The 18,379-nt window shown below is 46.9% G+C and overlaps 1 protein-coding gene across 3 annotated transcripts in view; it reads left to right on the forward strand.

The window, feature by feature from the left end:
* The first annotated feature begins 30 nt into the window (after positions 1 to 30).
* Positions 31 to 18,379, forward strand: part of PTDSS2 (phosphatidylserine synthase 2) — a 30,078-nt gene continuing 11,729 nt past the window's right edge. The window contains exons 1-4 of one of the 3 annotated variants that reach the window (XM_086892107.1): positions 31 to 387; positions 8,461 to 8,562; positions 13,142 to 13,224; positions 17,897 to 17,964. In XM_086892107.1, coding sequence (XP_086748233.1) covers positions 197 to 387; positions 8,461 to 8,562; positions 13,142 to 13,224; positions 17,897 to 17,964 — 444 coding nt within the window. In that variant the 5' untranslated portion in view covers positions 31 to 196. Of the gene's footprint in view, positions 388 to 1,335; positions 1,573 to 8,460; positions 8,563 to 13,141; positions 13,225 to 17,896; positions 17,965 to 18,379 lie in introns of those variants that run through there. The other 2 variants (XM_086892108.1, XM_023928662.2) reach the window with 2 other exon arrangements.

The raw sequence follows: 18,379 nt of genomic DNA on the forward strand, positions 1-18,379 counted from the left end.
CGGGGGGGACGCCCCGCCCGGCCCCGCCTTCCCCGGGACCGGCCGGCCCGCGCACGCGCCGACGCGGGGTCGCGCGCCCGCCGCGTCACGCCTCCCGCTCCGCCTTCCCCGCCCGCCGCGGCCCCGGCCCGGGTGTCCCCCGGCGTGTCCCCTCCCCACCGCCGGTGCGTCCCCGCCGCCGGTTCCCCCCGCCGCCATGAGGCGCGGCGAGCGGCGGGCGCACGGCGGGAACGTGGGCAAGGCCGCGCTGGAGGAGCAGCAGCCGCCGGCGCCGCCGCCCCCCGCGCAGCCCAACGGCGGCGCAGCCGGGGCCGAGCGGGACGGCGCCGGGCCCCGCCGCAGCACCGAGTCCGAGGTGTACGACGACGGCACCAACACGTTCTTCTGGTGAGAGGCGCCGGGCATGGCCCCCACCCCCCTCGGGGCTCCGCGTGGGCCAGGGGGGCCCTAAGGAATGGGATGTGAGGGCCCCCTAAGGAGCGGGATATGGAGGGGGCCCCAGGGAACGGGATATCCGAGTTATCTGCTCCCCGTTATCTGCTGTTCACGGGCCGCTTCTGTCGCCGATACCTGCGCTGGAATCGGCTGCAAGTGATCTTCTGGTGTGGCCCTACCGCTAATTGTTTCCTGCCAATGTCACGGGAATTCAGGGCTGGCTTTTGGCGGTGGCGCCTCTTTTCCCAGCCCTGATCCCCGCCTTTGCAGGAGCAGGACCCTTGGGGCTGACACGGCTTGTCCTGCCTGGTGTGGGTGCTTTGGAGGTGTTTTCCAGTACTTCGAGAGCCCGCTGTGTTCGGGCAAGCATTCCTGCCTGATTCCAGTTATCAGCATTGTTTATATGGACTCCACCTCCTTCTCTCCTCTCCATTAATCTTGGAAGAGGCTTCTTCAATCCATGTTCTTCCCAATGATCCTGGCAGAAAGCTGAAGTTGTCGTGCCCCACTCCTGCTGGGCAGGTGTTCTGTATTTTTATGTGTCTCAGTCGATAAAAAGGGTGCAGAAACCCACGGCTGGCGGTGTTTGGCCAGCGGAGAAAATCAGCTTTCTGTTAAATTCAGTCCTTGTAGGAAGAGGTGTGTTTGTACCTGGAAAAGTGCTCCTAAATCCCAGCCTTGCTGGAGTTGTTCAATAAATCCCCTCAGCAGCACGCGTGTGTGTAGGTAGAGGTGTTTTTCTGTGTGTTAAACACACTTCCCTTTCCACGAAGAAAAGCAAGCTGACACTGAAGACGCGCGTTTGGAATCCGAGCCGAGGGCGATGGGATTTGGCTGGAGCCTGGCATGGAGGAGTGGGAGGGGAGGGCACTTGGCTCTCACCCTGCCAATCTGGGCAGCAGCGGAGCCGAGGGTGTTGATCCCGATGAAGGAGGTGACATTCCTGCCAGTGCAAGCTGCAGAGGAACACTGGGATGCTGCTGGGTCCCGGCAGGATCCCCGCGGAGCCCTGACAAGCGTAGGTGTAGCCGAGGGACTTTGTGATCCCGGGGACAAAAGGACCTTTCCTGGCGGGCACAGCACATGTAGGCTGAGCGAATCTCGGGACACCGGTGCCAACCTTTAAATGGAAAATGGGTAAAGCTGTCCTTTCCTTACTCCCTCGTTCAGGTGGCTCTTGCCAGCTGTTTTGTGAAGCCTTTAAGATACCTATTTTTGCTGTAGAATCTTGTCTCGTTGCAGCTTTTTGTGGTGGTGGACAGGGCTGTCATCCCAGGATAAACGCTGTAATTGCAGTTAGTGTGTCCATGTGTCTTGTTCTCTCACAAGCTTCCCTGTGCAGGGTGGTCCCTTCGAGGTGGACAAGTGTGTTCTTTAACTTTCCTATTTATTCAATTTTCTTTTTCCCTAGTAGCTTGTGCTGGCAGCCAGGAGTTTAAACAACTGGAAAAGTCCCAAGGTTTTTCCTCTTTTGTCCTGTACATGTTAGAGTATCCTTTGGCAGTGACTCAGTTCCTACTGTGTCCAAGAATAAAGGTTATCCAGAGGAATGATTTTCTTCCTGTGACCCTTGGGACTCCTCTCGTGCTGTGGAGGTGGCCACAAGAAAGGGAAATTTTTAGGCGTGGCTGCCCTCTGACTTTGGAATCACATGGAATGTACCGTCTCTTTGGAGTTCAGGAGTTAGGGATAAAGTTACTCGCGTGGCTCATTCCTTTTGGGAAAATGAAAGGATTTGGGATCTGTGAACACAGAAATCATTCCAGGAGTAGTTTAATTTGCAGAGATGGTTTTCCTGCTATAAACGTGGTCTTTGGGAAAGGTCGAGCTTTCTAGTTGGCTTCCTGCTCTTTAAAATCTGTTTGAAACTTTGGAAAACCACTTGTGTGCTAATATCTCTGGTCTTATTCCATATAAATGACTTGGAACTGGAAAATACTGCCTTGTGGGAACCTGCTCAGTCAGCGTAGCCTGGCAACTCCCTTTGCCATTAGGAAATGCCAAGGGAAGGGAACAGGAGGTAGCTTTCTGAAGCAGATCCGTGGTTTCTATATCATTTATCCCTGAACTAATTTCCTAGCGGAGAGCTGGGAATGCCAGGTCTGCTTGGCAAGCCACTGGAACATGTTCCCTGTTGTTTCCAGCACCTTGGATTGTTCTTGTCTGTGTGCCTCCAGCAGAAGCTTTTACACAAAGCCCTGCTTGTTCTGGAGTCATTTAGTTGGATACTGTGTATGATGTTCTCCTAAAATTTCTGTAGGTATTTCATAGCTTTTCTTTAGCCAAAGAAGATTTTCTAGGAAAACATCCATCCAGTCTCAATTTGAGGGTGCTGGGAAGTGCCAGATGCACTTTTGCCACCACATGGTGACTCTGTGGGTTAATTGCTTTTTCAAAGACTTATTTTAATTTGGATTTCATTAGCTTTAATGTCACCTTTTGATTATCAATGTGTTTTATCTCTCACACTAATAATCTCATGTTGCCAGTGTGTGGATGTGATATTAATTCCCGAGGTCAAGGTATGGCAGCAGATATCTGTAGAGCTCAGGATGCTAAAATTAATAAGAAAAGAACTAAAAAAGAGGGAATGGCAGTGATTCTATAGGTTAATGACAGTATTTGTAGGAATTATTTCCACCTTCTTGTGCAAAAAAGTGTGGGATTTGCAGCTAAGGAAGAGGCAGACCCCACTGGCATGTTCCTCTCGGTGTGTTCGGTGTTGTGACTCTTCCCAGATGGCCTGGGAAATGAGAATGTGTGTGGGCAAACCAGCTGGTGTTGGAAAGAAGGGATTGGTACTCAACCCAAAACATTCCTTACCCATTCCTTGTGGAGATTGCTCTTATCTCTGAAATACCCGGGATTTGCTAAGGGTGGTCTGGAGGAAGAGGTGGGGATTTATCCGGAAGAGAGATTAGGGAGATGGAATATCCACAGTTTGGCAGGAGCTGCTCTCTGTGCCCTCTCCTGAAGGGTGGCTGTGGCACTTCCAAACTCCTTGAGTTTGCTGGGAGCTGAACATGGGATTTTTCCCTGCTTTAATGGGGCCATGCTGAGCCACGCTGCCCGCTCAGGATTCACCGTGCTGGAAAAAAGGAACGTTGCTCCAGAGTCCTGGGTCACCCTGCCATGCTTTTCCAGCCTATGGGAATGCCCTGGGCAGGGAGCAGGGACATCCAGGCCTTGTGCAATCCCACTAAGCCATGTTTGCCAGCTGGTCATGGATGAGAGGGGCTGTGCCTTGGGAATTGCGCTGTGGGAGTGGCATTGTCGTTTCCACAAAGGAAGGGGTTACATTGTTCTGCCAAATAAGCTGGAGATGCAGAGGGAATATCTTTGTGGAGAGGGCCTGTCAGAGTTTAGTTCCCCACCTGGATATCAGTTCTCTATGTTACTTTTTTTTTGTAAACACATTGTCAAAGTTTTGAGAAGAATAGGGAAAAACATGCTCAAAGAGTGTTACCTGTAATTCCCCATCACCTGTCTCAGTAGAACTGTCCTAAACTAACTCCTGAGACACACATTTCCATAGGTTTAAGCAAAAAAATGTTTAATAATCAAAATAGGGCATTTATGAAACTTGCAAGCTCTGTAGAACTGATGGAAAATTTGGAAACTTGGAGAACTTGGTCTTTTCTCCAGATTGGAAGGAAAGCCCCAGATTTGCCAATGCTTTGCTATTGACCTGTGGTTCTGGGTCTCTGGAGGTCTGTGTGCCTGGGCTTCTTTGAGGAGATGGCAAGGAAAAGGCACGTTGCTATTTTGGAGTGTCACAAGTCTGTACGGAAATTTAATCGGCGTCGGGTGACTTCAGGGATGTGCCGAAGATGTGCGACTGCTCTAAGAATAGGGACAGTTTTATTAACTCTGAGAGTTTAAACCGATTTTAAAGCATATCTTAGAGCTTAAAACCAACAGGGATATTTGTATGGTTGGGTTTGACTTGAAGTTTTCCAAACCCTCTGTCTATCCCTTATATTTGCCTGTTAATTACAGTTATTATTTCAGATGTGGGTGGCTTTAAGTTAGTATTAATTTTTGTTGTACTTTCTTGTGTCTTATTCTTCATACAAACCCTCTGCTGCTTTTAGAGGAAAAGGTTTGTTGTACTATTTGCTGTATTTTCTTAGCATTCCAAGGTGACGTGTTGATTTATGGAGTGTACAGAGCTTTGACATCCATTTAAAAATCTCTTCCAGGAATGGTTTAATGAATTTGCCGTTATTTGGAATAAAGAATTAAATCATGAAAAAGTCGCTGATGGGACTAATTGGGTTTGCTGACAGATCCTTTCACCAGCAGCCACAATTAATGCAACTTTTTTAACCCAAGGGGCAAACTGGACTGGCTCTCCTTTGGAATTTTGTTCCACTTAAGAGGACTGACCAAAATATTAATAAATAAATTCTTAGCATTGTGTTCCAGTGATTATTATTGTGTTTAATGGGGTTGTTGCATCACTGGTGACAAACAAGCCATGGATAACAAGGGTGCGGTCCCTGCTTAAGCTGATTTTAATTTGTGGGAGATTGAATGAGGCCATGGGCCGCCTGCTCCTGGGTGTTACTCTCTCCCTTTCACCCAAGGATTTGCCAGAATCTCAAAAAAAAATGACATGTTTAAACAATTTCCTTACATCATTTCTGTCATGTACTTCAGTTGGAAAATAAAAGCACTCGTAGTCATTTCCTTGACAGACCTGCAGCATCTCAATGTGACAGGAGAATGACCTAGCATGAAAAAGAGAAGTTTGGATCAAACTTAATCGCATTAACTAGGAAAAAACCCCACTTTCTTCATGATCTGCAGTGCGGAAGAGCTTCACTTGCTCTCACTTGGTGTTTGAATTAGCAGGGCAAGGGTTTGTGTGAAAACAAACCTGATTTACTTCATTTCAATCTCCCAGGGCTTAAGTGGGGAAAGAGCCAAATGTGTGGTGCAGAAAGTCTGAAAAATAAGGCACTTAATATTCCAGCTTTTCTAACAGTTTTTTGGGATTTGTTGTGAATTTGTTCCCTGGCCTCAGATATTTTTGTGCTCAGCTACGTCAGCCACTGCTTTGCAGAGTTTTTGATGTGAAACCTCCCAGATCTGGCTGCAGTTTGTACCCCCTTTGCTTCGGGCGTGTTGCCCAAACTCCTGTGTGTAATTTTAAGGGGAAGATTCCCAGCTTAGCTCTTTTCAGCCTCCCAGGCTCCAGGCCAGGAGAACATAAGCCTTCCCATGTAACTCCCACCTTGCTTACCTTGCTGGATTGTTCTTAGCTGGCCTTCCCCTGGTGTGTTATTTTAAAGTGTGTGTGGGGATGAAAACAATCCCCTTGTGCCGTTAAATTCATACTGATCTCTCAGACAAGCCCTTCCTTAAGGAGAGCTGCTCCTTTTTGTGGAATTTTATTTTATTTTTAAACTCCCTAGCTGTAAGAAGACATGGTGTGTACATCTATATTTCCTGGCTTTTTCCCCCTCTCTGAAGTGGATTTGTGTGATGCTATGCTCCCTCTCATTGCTGTGTCACTGCTCACAGCTCTCTGGTAGAGCTGCCAACTTGTTCTTTTCAGAAGTCAAGCCAATCTCCAGAGTCTTTCATCCCAGCTCCTGCAATCCACACTGCGCTGGAAGCACCTTTACTTTGAAAACCTGCTAGGAGGGAATCTGTCAGCATCTGGAGATGAAAGCTGAGCTACAAGGGAGGTGATGAGAGGAGCAGCCTCTTGTTTCTCCTTAAACAAGGCAGCTGGTCGGGTTTCAGGCTGGTGCTGTGGCACGAAAAATAAACGGGAAATGGGATGTATGGGGCTCCCCAACACCGACCCTTCACTGTCCTACAAGATTTTCACAGGGAGGAACGCAACTGAATCATCCTTGTGCTGGCAGAGGGGTTTTTTGAAGGTGTGCGTCCAAGGGAGGACGTGTAATAACTGTTTTTTTGGCAATTTACGGGATCTGAATACACTGAAAAAGCAGCTGACTTGGTGTGGGTGTTCAGGTGGTGAAAGGTAAGGTGGGATTCCCAGATTGGTTTTTGTAACCTCTTCAAAAATGAACAGTGATGTTGCAATTACATATAATACATCATATCTATAACTCCACAACAAGATGTATAATTACATAACAATATAACAATACAATAATAAGTTTCAAAACCAAACAGAACAATGCATGAGATACAAAAACAGCCTGGAGTTCACGCAACCTTTTTGGTGTTCACCATAGAATCCATTCATTATATCCAGGTGTAAATGCAGCGAGCAGGAGCATGGTGTGATTGGAGCGTGGGTTCCGTGCCTGCTGTCCTGCCTCCTGGGAGAGGCTGGGGTTTCGTTTTCCAGCTCCTGCTGGATCCAGGGCAGGCCCCACGTGAGCGCTGATGGCTGAATCACCTGTCCTGGCACCTGGGAAGATGCAGCTGCCGAGCAGGAGCTTGCGGCTCCCAAACTTTTCCCTGGGTTTTGGCACACTGATTCCTCGCTGATTCTGGAAGTACTCGTGGGTCCTCGTGTTTTTGTCCCGGAGCTGGTGTTCCGTGTCCTCGGGACCACAAGGAAGGAGAGCCTTCAATACCAAGCTCTATTCTGGCAGGGGCAGAAGAGGAGTGCGTCTGCTTATGAGGTATTGCTCGCATTCCCAGTGGGATTGCAGGAATGCTGAGGAGTATGTGGGGTTTGGAGTAGGATGGAATTTTCATTCAATAGAATCCTTTCTTTGACTTTTGGAGCACTTTTGGGTGGGTGACAGTGGGGTTGTTTAAAGGTGACTCAGTGGATGGTTTGGAAATGCCAAGGTTTATTGTGCACTGCGCCGCCTGAATATACAAACCTTGGCATGACATGGAGATGGGATGTCAGCTGCTGTTACAAAAGAATATATAAAGAAAATGGAAATAGAGCCAAATATGTCACATACAGACACTTTCTTTTGCAGCTTTTCTCCTCCCTAAGCTTCCTCTTTATGCGTGGTTTGTTCTGTTAGTTTGTGTTAAGGGATGTTGTCCTCTGAACCGAAACTCAGGACGTATCCTTTGGCCTTACATGGACAGAGTTCCCATGCTTCCCAGCTGGGGCCAGAGGAGTTTTCCTATGAAAGCAATAAGTGGTTTCTCAGTAGGAAAGGGATTTTCAACTTGAAGTAAGAAAGGATGCAGATATTGTAAGAATATTCTCTGTGTGGTGATCAGTGGGTGTAGGGTGTGGGTGTCACCTGGCTGGGTGTGCTCTGCTCACTCTTCTTCCACAGAATCACAGAATACTGGAGTGGTTTGGGCTGGAAGGGACCATAAAGTTCATCCAGTCTCAAGGGCAAGGACACTTTCCATTGGCCAATATTGCTCCAAGCCCAGTCCAGCCTGGCCTTGGACACTTCCAGGGATAGGGCAACCACAGCTTCTCTGGGCAACCTGTGCCAGAAGAATTTCTCTCTGAGTGCTTCACCAAAATCTGTACAAACTTCTGGGCTCCCATGGATGGGGATGTTTCACTGCTGTGGAACAGCCACCCAGCTTTGCTGACATGAAGGGGTTCCCACAGAAACCCCTTGTGCTAAGTGTGCTGAAATTGTAGGAATATCACTGTAAATCCGACATCCTGATCTGGCATCAGTTCTTACAACAGCAACTGTTCTCCTGTAGAGATTAAAAAAAAATAAAAATTTAATGGCTAGTTTTTCTTGTGTAATTCCCATGTCTGAGTGAATTCCCTTTGGTTGCTCTCAAGGGCCTGTTCCCTCAGCTGCAATTTTGATCAGTAGGCTGTGAAATAGAGCAGCACTGTCAGGTGTGGACCTGCCAAACCTGGGGAGACACCTGGAGCTGTTTAGATCCAGGTGTTTGCACTGGGTGCTGTTTTTTTCTGCTGCTGATCACATGTAGTGCCACTGTAAGTTCTGCTCTCTGTGCTCTGCAGTACAGAAAATCTCAGAATTCCTGATTGCTGGCCATGGTTTTAGCCTCCTGAGGCTGCACTGGCAGGGGGAGATGTGAGTTTTCGTGCTTTTTAATGTCTGTTTTCTCTGTTCTGAATTTCAGGAGAGCTCATACCCTGACAGTCCTGTTCATCCTCACGTGTGCACTGGGCTACGTAACCCTGCTGGAAGAGACTCCCCAGGACACGGCCTACAACACAAAGAGGTGAATATCTGAATATTCACAGGTGTGTTTTGGAAAAGGAACCTTCAGTCCCCCAGACCTTCCCCTGTGTAAGTTCCTGTTCCCTTAGGGAGTTACAAAACCAGTCATAAGTCCATAAGCTTCTCTTATGCTGATCATTGAATTAAATTTCTAATCAGGTTAGTGTCACTGTCAGGCCTGTGGCTGCTCTGTGGTGTGATTTAAAGCAAAATGGAAAAAGCTTACTAAAGTCTTCTGGCTGTGCTTCTTTGGCAAGGGTTCTGCCTCTGTTTCTTGAAATAGCCTTTTCTTAAAAATAACCTTTCCTTAAAATAACCATAATTTCAAAATGCTGGGAGCTCTGACTAATTTTTTCTGGCTCAAGTGCTTTTTGTAAAATTCTGTTCAAGATTTCAATACAAATCCTTGTTTTTTGTTGAAAATTGTTGTGAGAACACATAGCCCCAGAGGGAAGCTCTGGGAAAATAAGAATGAATCTTACATGTCTGGTCAATTCCTACTGTAATTTAAGATGGTTCAATGTGGTTGAATTTCTCCCCTTTTAAAATACAACAGGGGAGAAAAAGGAGGTAGAAAAGTGGTGTTTTAAAAAGCTAGGTATGTTTTAAAAATATGCTGCAAAGCGTCATTGCTAGAAGCAAGAAAACAATTGTTTTCTACCAGTCTGGTTTCTTACATATAATGAAATTTTCCCCCTTGCTGTTGATGGGGTTTTTTTCCTCTTTTTGTACATTTCTGAAGTGACTCAGGATATAGCATCCATTGTCCTGGAGATGCAGGAATTGGGATATTTCCTGAGATAATCTTGGCTGTTGTTCTGGCAGTCACACAATGCCTGGGGGTAATGGAACTCTGTGCCCCACTGAGAGCTGGGATTTCACACGCGGGGGTGACATGGGACGAGCTGGAAAAAGTTCTGGAAGGTTTCTGTGTGAACAAATGTCATTTTATTCCCAGTCATAATGAGGGAGGCCAGGCTGGAGGGGTGGTGTGGCCTGGAATGGCCACTCAGAATGGGGAAGGGGAAAAGCTGAGAGAGAAGTGATGACGCGTCCTTTGGGAGTAATACAGAGCTAAGGTGACTCAGTGGAATATCTTATTATTGAGCTTAGAGCCTCTGCTGCCTTAATCAAAACAAACCCAGGGAAGATTAGTCAGCAGGTGGATCTTTCTCTCAGGAAACAGGAGTTGTTGTCTGCTTATCCAGTGCCCAGTTGTTAAAATCAATTTATAGCATCATGCTGGGGAAGGGGCAGCAAATGGGCTTTTTTTTTTCACTCCTCCAGCTCTGCAAGGTCTTGGCACAAAAATCCTTGAAAAGCAGCATCCTGAGGCTTGGACGTGATCTTCCAAATATTCCAGGTTTCATGTATCTCTGAACAAAAGGAGGCATTTCAGAGCAGGATAAGATGGGCACAGTGTGCACCCATTGCCCAAATTATCACAGATTTTGTATTTTTGCTTCCATAATTTAAAATCCCTTATCCTGCCCCAAGACCTTTGTCAGTCCTAGTGTGCTGTAATGTGATTCCAAGCCCCATCCAGCACGAGGCTGTCCCTGTGTGCCGGTATTCCTCGGGAACACTCGGTGCCTAATGACCAGGAGGGGTTTTGTCACCAGGGAGCAGAGTCTGGAGCTGTCACGGGGTTTTATTTCCACCTCCTGCACACTGACAGTGGAGCAGTGTCTGGGGTAGGTGCAAAGCCTAAATACACACTTCCAAAGGCTGCAGCCTCCTTTGTTTCCATGCCCTGGCTGAGGTGCCCTTGTGAGCTGCAGTAGGTGCTCAGAGCAGTAAATGGAGGTGAACTTCCCAAATTTGCTGGCTCTATTTCCCGGACTGGAGTCATGGGATGGTCCCACCTTCCCCCCTGTAAAATCAGGATTATGTCACCCTATGAAAGTGCTCCATCCAGTCTCTGGCAGGAGCGGGATGAGAGGTGAATCCGTGGAATCACTCATGGGAGAAGTGATGGACAAGACCCGAGTGAGAGCAGGAACCTCTCAGCTCATGGGGTGTGGTCTCTGTGGCTGAGATTGGTGTTTGCATCTGTTGCAGGACTTTTTTCATCCTGCAGTCCTGCAGCTGGGCAGGGCAGTGAAACAATTAGAGGAGGATTGGTTTGGGTTTTATTTTTAAGATAAGGTTGCAGGAGCCTTTTATATGTAAATGTAGTAAGAGTTCATTGGGATCACACAGTGATCGAACTGCCCCTGGTGTAAGAACAGTGGAATGTTCCCTTTGTTAGGCAAGGAGAGATTGTGCTGTGAACCTGTCTGATCCATAAGAGCTTTATTCCCACTGTTCTTCCAGCCATGGGATAGCTCATCCTGACTGACAGCTGTGACATTCTCCTCTGTTCAGCCTGGGCTGAGCACCAGCTCTGAGTGTACCCAAATTAACACTGAGCACCTCCTCTGTGTACTGTGGAAGAATTCCACAGCTCCCAGATACTTGGAATGCTGAGTTGAGTGTCTGGGGGGAGAAAAAAGTTCTTTTTTTCCATTAAAACACATTCAGGTTTAAAAACACCAGTGTGCTTCAGACTTGTATGTTGAATTTCCAGCTGGGAAATGTCTCTCCTGAGATGCTTTTTTACACAGCTCTTGGCAATCCTTGCTTTCCATGGGGACAGATCCAGGGATATGTGGGTTTGCATGCTGATCTCCTGCTGCTGTGGCCAAGCACCCACAGGGAAACGGAGGTAACAGGAGGCCAGAGCTCTCTGCCAGGGCTTGTGGTACCCCGAGGGGGATGTACCAGCTGTGCCAGCATGGATCCAGCCCGGGAAGGGACAGGGAGTGGGAGCTGGCTCCTTGAATCCCAGGACAAAGGGCCATACACAGCTCCTCATTGTCCTGTGTGTCTGAATCGACTCTCAGCACAAACAAGAGTTTGTTTGTGCTGATGGAGCTGCTGCCAGCAGCTCACTTTTTTTTTTTTTTTTTAATTTGGTTAAGTGCTAAAATTATTTTTGTGGGCACACTTTGGTATTTTGTGCCTTCCTGATTTGCTGCTCAGGAAAATCCATTGGCTGTGTCCAGCCAGGTGAGGAGAGCCCCTCTCAGGTGCTGGAGCATTCCTGCCTCAGGCCAGGCTGCTGCTTAGGCATTGGAAGCTTCCTAAGAAGGTAGATTAATGATAAGAGGGAAAATTCAGTTACCACTGAGGGGGGAAAAAAAAATAAATTATGGAGCTGGTGTGATTATGCAAATTTGTGATTTGCTTCCAAACTTCCTGTGGTGAACTTGAAGTAAATGAATATATCTGGATCCTCAGCATATTTCAACACAGGTGCTCTTGGGCTGAGAGTGCATTTTAGAGGAAGGAGCACAGCTAAGCTCCTGTGGTGATTTGGATCCAGGATTTGAATTCCAGCTTTGGGAAGACAATCCTCCCAAGCTCAGAACAATGGTCTGGACCCCTCAGTTTGTGGCTGAGCCGGGATGGGGTTGTCACACCACGCGGGACGGGAGCTTTCAGATTGCAACCAGAAATATTCAAAATGCAGAATATTCTCACTATTGGAGGTCATCTGAAAGGGTTTTGTCCTCCAGATCTTTGGAAATCCCCATGGAATTGTCTATGCACAGATCCATTCAGCACCTAATTCTGGTGTGCTTCCTGGTGTTTGAAGCAAGCAAAATTACTGAGTTACATCTGGTAACTAAACTCCATTTTTGTTTTCAGGAAGCACAAACATTTATACTCAGAGGTGAATGCTACAAAATAGTTTCTGTAAATTCTTTAGTGTTCTATTTTGAAAGGTTTTTTGACATGTTTAAAGCACGAACAGCCTCCTGTTGCTTCTAGTTTGTAACATTATTTTCCCCTGGCAGCAAAATTACTGTGTATTTTGTGTGACTTCTGCAGACAGCCATTTTATTTGCAGTCAGGGGTTGCATCATTTTCTGCAAACACAGACTGAGCTCTTTCCCAGTTGTCCATCCTTTCAGCCAGCTCTTAAGCAGGTGATATGAGACAGCAAGCAGGATCCAGTGGGAGTTGAAGTGCAGTAAGAAGAGCATTTTTTGATTGCTTTATGCCATTTAATCCATTAAAACTAATGGAACATGCTCAGGGTCGTAGGTCTTTGGTACTCTTGGGCTTCTGGTCTGATAATTTGTTTTTATTTAAAATCTCTGTTATGTTCCTTAGGCTTTGTGTTACGGTTCCAGCTCTTGAAATAGCAGCAGTGCTGGTGTGGTCTGGAAAACTCCTGCTTGCCTTTAGTTGGTTAAGAAGTTGTTTTGGAGTGGTGACAAGTCTGACAGCTCCTTTTTAAATTCCATGGAGATCTACTGGAGCAGTGAGAGCTGTCTCACTGCTAAATCCTGTGTGTCTTTGTGAGCCAGTGGGAATAAAAGCTGCTCCCAGACACTGGGAAGTGTTTGACTTGCTGTGATCTCAGCCTTTTTTTTGATTGTTTTTTCTGGATGGTGTCTGGATCCATTAGAGGTGGACATATTCAGCAGTTAAAAAACAAGGGCCAGACATTTCTCACATCAAAGAACATAATTTGCAGTCTCAGGAGGAGGATGAGGCACTAAACCAGGGTGCTCTGTTTTTCCTTCCAGAGGAATCGTCGCCAGTATCTTGGTTTTCTTGTGTTTTGGGGTGACACAAGCTAAAGATGGACCATTCTCAAGACCTCACCCAGGTAATTCACCTTGCTGGGATCACTGAAATGCTCCTGAGGAGCTACCTGGTTTGTGAGGAAGGTAAATGTTTGTGTTGCCTGGAGAGCAGGTAAGTTGTAATTTCAGTAATCACAGGTTCCTCCGCACTGCACACTGCTCATGGAGGCTCCTCCATAACCATCCTGTTGGGATTCCATAGAGCCTGGAGATCTGTTTGGGTCTCCCTGGTTTTGGCTTCCTGTTGTTGGTAAAAAGCTCTGTGAAAACTCCCAGGTTCTTAAACCTGGATTTCCCCTGTTTATCCTCAATTTTTTTCCTTCTCTCCGTTCTGGGACTGTGCTTGTGACCGTGTATCCGGTTCTGGAGCACTTCCTTGGCTCCATGTCCATTTTCCACAGGAGATTAGAGGCCCTTGATTTTGATTTTAAAGGTTTCTTGTAAGACTGGAAGTCTTGAAAGCATTTGAAAGCACAACACAGACCTCTTCCAGGTAATGTAATAGCAGATGAAACATGAAAATATTTAAATAACTTTGATCTTTTGCCTATTTTTAGATGTGAATCATTGAAAGAGAAAGAATTAAGGGTATTCATACAGGCTTAAATAATATTCCTGAAAGCATTGGGCTCTCCCACAGCCAAATAATGCTGGGTTTTATGCCAGAAATGTAACCCAGCAGCCACCCCACAGCCATCAGCCAAAGCAGGCGTGGTTCCAGAGCGGTGCCCTCAGCACACCTCTGCAAACCTGGGGGTTTATTCCATTTGCCTTTTTGATTAAATGCCAGGTTTTAGTATTTCCTTCTGTTCCAGCCAATTGTGGCTCCTCCTGTAAAATGCTCCTTTTGAGGACACCAGTGACACTGGGGTGCACTCAGATTTTGAGGGTTTGTCTGGGCTGGTTTTATTCCCTAGAACAAAGCAGGGAAGTTTGGCTTTTAGTTTTGCCCTCAGTGTAACATTTCCCCGTAACATTTTAGCATTGTTTTGAGCTTTCTGCTTTCAAATGTCCTCTCCAGAGCTGCAGGGTTATTTTGGGGATTTTTGTGATAATGTGATGCTTCCCAAATTCCTGGTTCCAGGGTGTGGAGCTATGTTAGGAGCTCCTCTGTCACTCCAGTCTTTTGGGATCTTCTTCTCCACTGTCCCTGCCTTCCCTGCTGCTCCTGCTGTGTGTCATTAACCTACTTTTCATTAAGGCCATTAAGGAAACTGATCCCAGCCACCACCTTAGTGGCACCTGTCCAGACTGGTGGCTTTGCTTATTTTTTTTAGCTGCCTTCTCAGCATTCCCAGCTTTAGCCAGGGGCTTATCCAGCTTTGCCGTTTCCCTACTGATTCCACACAGTTCTCCAGTTTAATCATTTCGCTATGTGGACAGACACCAGTTGTCTCCCTGTAGTTCAGAAATGTAGGATTGTCATGGAAATAAATAAGTATGACTGTTCAGGCAAGACTTTACCGACTTGCCCTGCTTTTATCCCATTTTCCACTGGCTGTGGTTCCATCCAAACCTTCAGGCAAAGGGGGAGCACTGCTTTAGCCCTGGGAACAGTATGGTGCAAGGGACAGAGCTTAAACTCTGCTTGAAGATCCATTTATTTATTGGTGGGAGAGCAGCCAAATTTGGGGAGCATTTCCTGGTCAAATTAATCCTGGATACAGTCAGCATCAGTAGCCTGTCTCCTTAGGATTTGCAGATGACAGATATTCTTCCTTCTCCCTGCCAGCTCCTTTCCTGGAGCCTGGTGTTGTAGGAGCTCAGGGATGCTTTATTGCCTCTGTCAAGATAACACGTCCACGCTGTCATTACAAAGAAATTTTTCATGGCAGTTTCTAATGCTCTGAGAAGCAGCTTTTAATATTCCCAGCCTTTGCCAGGAATTATTTTGACTTGATACACGGTGTGTGACAGGATGAGATATTCGGGGAGTAAACTGTGAGAGTTTAGAGTAACCTGTGGGATTGTGGGCTGGGATAGCTGGGAACATGCAGGCAGGGACCAGGCAAGGGCAGCACTGGTAATGCTGGAAGGAGCAGCTCCAGAAGTGTTTTCCTCAGGCAAACAACCCACATTTTTGTATTTTTTACTCATTTACTCATTACTCATTCTGCCAAACTCTGAGCAGAAGTAGGGAATGAGGCTCGTTGGATTCAGCTTTCTGGGATGTTCATGCCCTGTTCCCAAATCCCTGCAAGGCAGCAGTTTAATGTTTGATCACAGGAATCACTGGGTTATCTGGTGTGTCAATGATTATTGGAGACCTCCTTACTCAGGAGAAAAACCCTGATTGGAGGGAGGCAAAAAGTCAAGTGAATTAAAGGAAAACAAGTATTGGAGATGTGCCAAAAACAACCTTACAGCTAAAGCTGAGCCTGACCCAGGAGGAGAGAGAACAGTGTTTGTACATCCTTGAAAACATTTGGGATGCAAGTACTGAGTGCATTCAGAACTTCTCGGGGACCTCTGTGAGCTGGGGAGAAACCACAGCACTAAATAAGAACCAGATCTCAATTTTTAATTACCTTTTCTTTGCTGAGCCTGCTCAGCAGCTGCCACAGCCCTGTGTACAGAGGGGAATAAAAGCTCAGACAAGGATTTAGATTTCTCTGCTTTCTGTGTCTACATCACTTTCAGGACCAGTCTGTCACATTGCTGACTGTGAGCAATGTAAAAATCTCTGGTACGAGGTTTATGGGTTAGAAAAAACAGCATTTTTAGGTATCTGGCAGTGACATTTAAAGGTGGGGCAAGTGTGCTGATGAAAGGTTAATTCCCCCTGCTGGCTTGAATGTGGTTCCAGTTTGGAAAGAGGCTCCTGTCTTCCAAGTAATCCTGTGACCAGTGTAGGATATTTTTTTTGCTGTTCGGTTTTTCCTGAGCTGCATTCTGGAAAGGCAAGAGGGTGAAAGCTACCACAGAGCTCTGAACTGCTGTTCTCCAAGCCACACCTGCCTTTTTATTTTCCCTTTTTCTTTTTTTTTTTTTCCCAGAAGTGAAAAATAGGTGATTCTGATGAAATTAATTCAGCAGCTTTGCTGCAAAAAGGTCCCACCTTCCACATTGTGGTCTCTTTTAATGATGGTGCCTGAGACTGCTTTTAAAAATGTGTGGAGTTTGTTGGCATTTTTGGTTTCTTTTATTTTTTCATCTTGTTTCTTTGTTGTTTTGGTTTTTTTAAATAATTTATTTCCTACTTGAGGCTGAACTGGATAAAGACATGTTTTGGGAGAAAACATCTCCTGAGGAGCTCCATGGGGAGTTGATTTGGGGTTCTGAGCTGATAACTCTGTTTGTAGGCAGCTGTTTGTTTCATTCTTGTGTAATTTATGCCTGGCCCTGCTTTGAATATCAAAAGTTCCTACATTGCCTTGGAATTAACAGAGAAATTCCAAGCCAGGCCTGAGGGTCTTGGTTTCCTGGCAAACCCAGTTGGGATTCCTGTCCATCCATGCATCTGAGGAAGGAGAACTCCATTTATAACCAGGAAACACCTGAAGGCAGGTCTCATCCCAAGACATTTTTGGAATTTCAGTACCCACCCAGAATGTGTTGAGTTTTCCTGAATTCCCTCATGAGGAATCTTTGGATCTGGGTAGGGAAAGCTGCTGGAGCTGTGTCTGTACCCACCCTGCCTCTGCCCTGTCTCTCAGGGCAGGAAACGAGCACTGAGGGTGTTCAGAGCCCAGAAGTCACTGCATGGAACAACAGCCAGGCTCTGGGATGGATCAGGGGCATGAATGAGCCTGTGGAGCACAAAACCCCATTCCAGGATGGCCTGTGAGCCCAGGGCTGAGGCTGTCAGGAGAGCTGGAAGCGTGCAGACACTGTAATTTGGGCACCCTTTGGATTCAGGTGTCGCTGGGGTGTGCACAGATCTGTAATCACACGTCTGGGGAGGGCTCCAAAGCAGCTGAGCTTTGTGTGGCATTTCTTCTGGAGAGTCCCAGGTGATCTCAGAGGCCTTGCACCCAGCACCTGCTGAACCTTTGGTCTGCTTGCTTTTAATTTCGTTCCAAGTAAAAGTGAAATTATCTGTGGGGTTTTGAAATGCTTTCTGCCCCTTGGGGACACAACCTTGTCCTCAGGCTGAAAGCTGGGCTGCCAGACATGACTCCAGCCTGGGTGGGTCTGGAGTAGCCAAGGCTGGACAGGTCTGGTCACCTGAGACCAGGGAGAAAGTTCAGGAAGGATCAGGTTCTCCTCCAAGGACTGCTGGAAAGCATTGCAGGTGGCACATTCCTTCCACTTCTGAACTGCTGAGTTTGTTGGGTTGAAGTGTTCTGGATCCCTTCTCCCAGATCCAGGTCAGTGCCTGAGCAATTCCAGTAAACTTACACAGTAGCCTGTGTGGGATTTGAAGATCCTTCCTGGTTGTATCCCTGAGGGAGGGTGGGGAGCACTGTGCTTGGCAGCTGGGAATTATAATTCCGTGGTGGGAGCGTCTCTTGAAGTGGAATTGGTTTCCTGAGAAGCTGTGGCTGCCCCATCCCTGGAAGTGTTCCGTGTCAGGTTGGGTGTGGAGCAGCCCGGGACAGTGCAAGATGTCCCTGCCCATGGCAGGGGGTGGAATGAGATGGGCCTTCAGGTGCCTCCCAGCACAAAGCATTCCAGGACTCCGTGATATTGAAATAGATAAATAATTAACTTATTTGCTCCAAAGCTGCTGACATCCCCTGTGTCTCTCTGCAGCTTACTGGAGGTTTTGGCTGTGTGTCAGCGTGGTCTATGAGCTCTTCCTCATCTTCATCCTCTTCCAGGTAAGTGACTGACACCTCCAGCTCCTAAATTCCACTTCCATGTGGAGATCCACTCCTTTGGGATGTTTTTTTTTTCCTGCTGACTACAGGAGATGCTCATTCAGGCTGTTTAGTGAGACTATGAGGCTGAGGGAAATGATAATATTTCACCTGCTTTGACCTCCAGTCACCCTCAGCCCGGGGTAGATACTGTGTTGAAGTGGTTTTAGATGAGCTGGTGAGGGAGTTCATGTTCAGGAGCTGGTGTTTCACAGTGGAGTCTCTGCCCTGCTGGGCCACGTGTGACTCGGGGGGAGTTCACCTGGTTTCACCTTTGGAAATACCTTCTACTTGGAGTGACAGGTTCTTTGTAGGTGTGGAGGTTTTGCAATAAACCAAACCTTCACACCTAGCTTTGTGTGGTGGCAGGAGCTGA

The sequence above is a fragment of the Cyanistes caeruleus genome, chromosome 6 (assembly GCF_971803275.1).
Source record: "Cyanistes caeruleus chromosome 6, bCyaCae1.hap1.1, whole genome shotgun sequence".
NCBI classification, from domain to species: domain Eukaryota; kingdom Metazoa; phylum Chordata; class Aves; order Passeriformes; family Paridae; genus Cyanistes; species Cyanistes caeruleus.